Here is a 4,404-nt window from a genome sequence, read left to right as displayed (position 1 = left end):
AAGGGAGTGCATAGGATTTAATTACTGATTAAAAGGCTTGTTCTCCTCCAATCAAAAATCAGCTTTTATTTCTTCAATTTTTTAGTGCTAATATTCAAATGTAAATGTGTTCAAAACTTATTTGATGAGAAATATGGCAACCTTTTATTGGCAATCAGCTTTTATTTCTTCAATTTTTTAGTGCTAATATTCAAATGTAAATGTGTTCAAAACTTATTTGATGAGAAATATGGCAACCTTTTATTGGCTTCTGTTTATGACTGCAAAATGCCAATAGAATATTTTAGATTCACAAGATAACACAAAAATAATGAGGAGGTAACAGTAATTAGTGAATAGTCAGTGAACATCAATAATATTTTAAAGCAATCTCGAGGTCACAGCGTCATTGGGTATGCCATTTGAAAATTCTCCTGAAAAAATTCAAAGCAGAATTATCAGGTTTCTTAAAGGCAATGCGGACAAATATTGAGTGTCTATAGAAGATACTTGAACACTGGACATTCTTACTAGGATAGGGATTATTTAAGCCTTCAAAACACACCATATAGATGTGGTTCTTTTGAACAATTTTCTTAGACGAATCGAAGGTCCACATATTAGCAGCATATATTATACAGCTTGTAGGTCCACACATTTTCCTGTAGGTCCACACATTTTCCTGTAGCTGTTACAGCTACAGTTCAACTTTATTTTTCGACTGCTTGCTTTTGGTTTTTATAATACATCCTGTCTAAGTGTGTTGCATTATGCTTATTAAATAATAAATGGAGGTGCTAAAATCATCCGAGTGAAGTAGGATGAATGATATATTTATGATTAATCTTTAAAAATGATTTAGTTATGACTTAGTTTTCCAAAGGAGGGAATGCACTTCAGAAAGATGTATTGCTTTAATTAAATATTCATCTATTTCAACTGCACAGACTAATAGGATAAATGTGTTCAAAATCACCATGCTTGCCATGGAATCCTTCTTGCTCATCCGAGAGAGGAGTACCCAGAATTGTGCAGCAAGTCTTTTTTGGTGGGATATTTGAAAGCTTTACAACGTTGATCGTTATCTAGAGCATGCATCAGGTAAATGCATCGACAACCCACATGCATCCAAATCTTAATTTTAGCGGTATTGACTAAACTGTTCTGCCACCGCTTGGCAGGAACTGCGGTGCGCTGCAGCTCTTGTTAGGATACAAAAGACCACAATGGAGCCGACAATGTAAGGTGAACATTATATCCGGAGAGCTTGCAGTAACAGAATTCCTTTACATTAAAGAAAATAATTTCTTTATTGTTATACCTGTGCGGTGTTGGCACAGACTGCATATATTTTGATTGCAGTAAAGGAATCATCTTTAAATACAATAAAAACAATCTGGGAGCGCATCATTGCAGCCATTAATTTTTAAGGGAAGAGAAAAGAAAAGTTGCAGACAGCTAAGAACACGGGCAACACCTATGACATGCTCAGACAGGTTTTTTAATTGAAGAATGTCTGTTATCATGTATGAGGTGGCCAAAAAGAAAAACCAGGCCGTTCCCAAAGGAACAAAGCAGTAAACTGTGGAATTAATACGCTAAAATGATAATGACTGAAAGATAAAACTTTCCAAAGAGAAGGAAATAAAAGGCTTGCCGTTATTAAAATGTAATTTCATATCAGATAAGCGCTTATGTAATCGTCTAATCCTGCAGAAAATCTGTGTCATTCCACCACTTCTTACAGTCATACACAGAGCAGAAGGCCTGCAAACACGTGAGAAGCAAAAGAATCCCTGCAGCCACAAGAGTGAGCAACTGCCATGAACCATAAATGTATTTGTGCACGTACTCCATCACCGCCACGCTCAATCTCCTATTGTAATGCTTGTTGACGTCGGCTATTACTTTGTCTAAATACTTGACTTTTGAGAGCTTCACGCATTTACCCATGCCGTTCCACAGGCTCGCAACTTTCCCGTCGTTCGCCAGATGATTGTAAATAATCCTGCTGTTTCTCAGTAGCCGAACATCCTCCTCTGTGTCGATGATGCCGTTCATGAAATCAGTGTAGCGTGTGAAGATCAACGCACCAGGCGCCGCTGAAGCCTCGAACGCTACCAGATTTCTCAGTATGACTTCTGAATTGTTATCCAACCTCACTTTGGGAAGATAAAGAGTGGTCGTCATTGTGTCGAATCGTATTGTGGTAAGGTCTCCGTCCGTAGGAAGGAATTTCACTCCTGCTGAGTATAAGTCAGAAACAGAGGGCACAGCCAGCTCGTCCCGCGTAGGGGGTATTTCCAAAGACGAACCCCCTCCTTCTCCTTCTCCTTTTCCTTCTCCTTCCCCATCTTTCTCTGCTTTGTCGGATCCCAAGAGCAGAGTTAAGGGCCCCTTGAAAGGACGCAGAATTGGCAGATTTCCTAGAGAAGAAAGAAGGTGCATGGGCAGCTTGACCACAAACTGGACGATTCTCCCTTTGAATAGACGGTGAGGCAGTGCCGTAAGTCTCCGAATAGGACCGACGTTTAATGAGGACACAACTGTCCTTGCCGAATTCAAAACCTGTCTTACGAAGGTAATATCCGGCAACGGCTCCTTTTCAGTCTCATCGCCCTGAATATTGCCATTGTCCATAGCCGCAGAAGGGACAATGGAGTAATAAAGCACCTCCAGAACGTGTCCCCTTTCTTTTATACGCAGCCGTGAACTATCTGGCATCTTGAACATAAACGGCGATAACTCTTCGCAGGCAAGACTTACCAGGTTACAAAACCTTTCCTCTGCCTTGTCATGAGAACCCAACTGCATCTCCAACAACTTCCGCAAAAGGAACAACGGCAGCTGATTCTCCAGCATCATCAGATCTCTCATAATTGCATTATGGGTAGTGCTCCTGCCAGATGGATCTAACACTCTGCCCAGTTGCTTCACCTCGGATGACACTTCCGTGAAACCCTGATTCGCCTGTATGACGTAGAATTGCAAGCACTCAAGCACAAACGAGGCATCCAAAGCCATGAGCCATGCCAGGGCTTCCTCGCTGTAGTCTAGGTATTTGTGGTAGCAGCTCCGTATTTGCCACTCATGCTTCTTCAATTCTTCGACTACAGATTCGAACTTGAGACCATCAATTCTCTGCTGAAACCTACGAGCCGCAGCCACTTTGTATCTCTCCATTTCGTACAGCTCCGATCTCCATTGGTGATATGGCCCGATGGAGACGCACTGTGGAATGTATGCTTCAGGCTTCACTGCCAGTAACTCCTTCGGCACATTGAACACGGCTATGCAGAACTCCTTTTCTTCTTCCTCTTCGTGATTTATATAGAGGCCATCTCTAATTGAAATAACCCAGCGAGATTGATCGATTTTAACTTGATCAGTATTCTTTGAATCCATTCTTAAGAAGTATTGAGGGATCAAAGAAACCGAAAAGGCAGTACACACAGAGAGGAAGAACAAGTGATAATGATAAACAATAGCTTGTAAACCCTGGGGCAGAGAGGCCTCTTCGTAGCTTACACTGCGCATTTAATGTAAAGCGTGTTCTGCCAGCAAACAGTGTTCTCCTTACAATTTGTGGGGACTGGAATTTGTTGGCCTACAAATCGGGAATTTGTAGTTGCAGCCTCTTATTTTTAGCTTTTAGAGCTTATCATACGACAAACACAATTTAGAAATTAAGCTTAAAAGAACCTAAAGAAAATCATTTCCTTCCATAAATTAATATAAAAACAGCGTTTGGAATTGTTTCAGTTTTATAAAATTGAGAAATATCCCTAAGAGTTTTTTTTCCTTTATCTGAAATGACAGACATATGTAGTTTGAAATGACAGACATATGTAGTTTGAATCCTTTCTCGCTTAGGTTATATACAGTCCGCAATTCGCCACGTTTGAAAACTTGAAAATACAAACTTGTTATAACGCCCATTCTTTACTTTTCCAGTTTATTACTCTTTATTCTAAAATTTGTTAAGATGCACCTTCAGAAAAGAATAAGAATATTTATGGAGTCTAAATTCTCTTATTCTAAGTTACGTAGAGTAAGATTATTTGGAAGATTATATAATTTACAAGAAATAATTCATATAATTTCAATTTAATTAACGATATAGTTTTTGATTGTTTTAATTATAATAATGGTTTAAGGATGAGATATTTATATGTAAATATATTTTTTTAATTAAATTTTATTAATTTGAATTGAATAATATTGAAATAAAACTAATTATCAGTTACAAAAGTTTTGAAGAATTAATTTATTGATTTGAATAAAACAAGTATTAATATACAATTTTTTAAAAAAAATGAAAAAGACAACATGCATAATAAGACGTTTATAATTACATTATATTTTCATTGTGCTATTTGCAATGCATATAAATCTTTATTTACAATGCATTGATTCAATTGATAA

General features: G+C 37.9%; 1 protein-coding gene across 1 annotated transcript; it reads right to left on the bottom strand.

Annotated features, from left to right (window-relative positions):
• Positions 1-970: 970 nt before the first annotated feature.
• Positions 971-3,569, bottom strand: LOC131047302 (putative UPF0481 protein At3g02645). Its single transcript, XM_057981169.2, has one exon. The coding sequence runs from the start codon at positions 3,514-3,516 to the stop codon at positions 1,684-1,686; it is 1,833 nt and encodes a 610-aa protein (XP_057837152.2). The 5' UTR covers positions 3,517-3,569; the 3' UTR covers positions 971-1,683.
• Positions 3,570-4,404: the final 835 nt, after the last annotated feature.

The sequence above is a fragment of the Cryptomeria japonica genome, chromosome 7 (genome assembly GCF_030272615.1).
Source record: "Cryptomeria japonica chromosome 7, Sugi_1.0, whole genome shotgun sequence".
NCBI lineage: Eukaryota > Viridiplantae > Streptophyta > Pinopsida > Cupressales > Cupressaceae > Cryptomeria > Cryptomeria japonica.
This window is presented reverse-complemented; position numbering and strand designations above follow the sequence as displayed.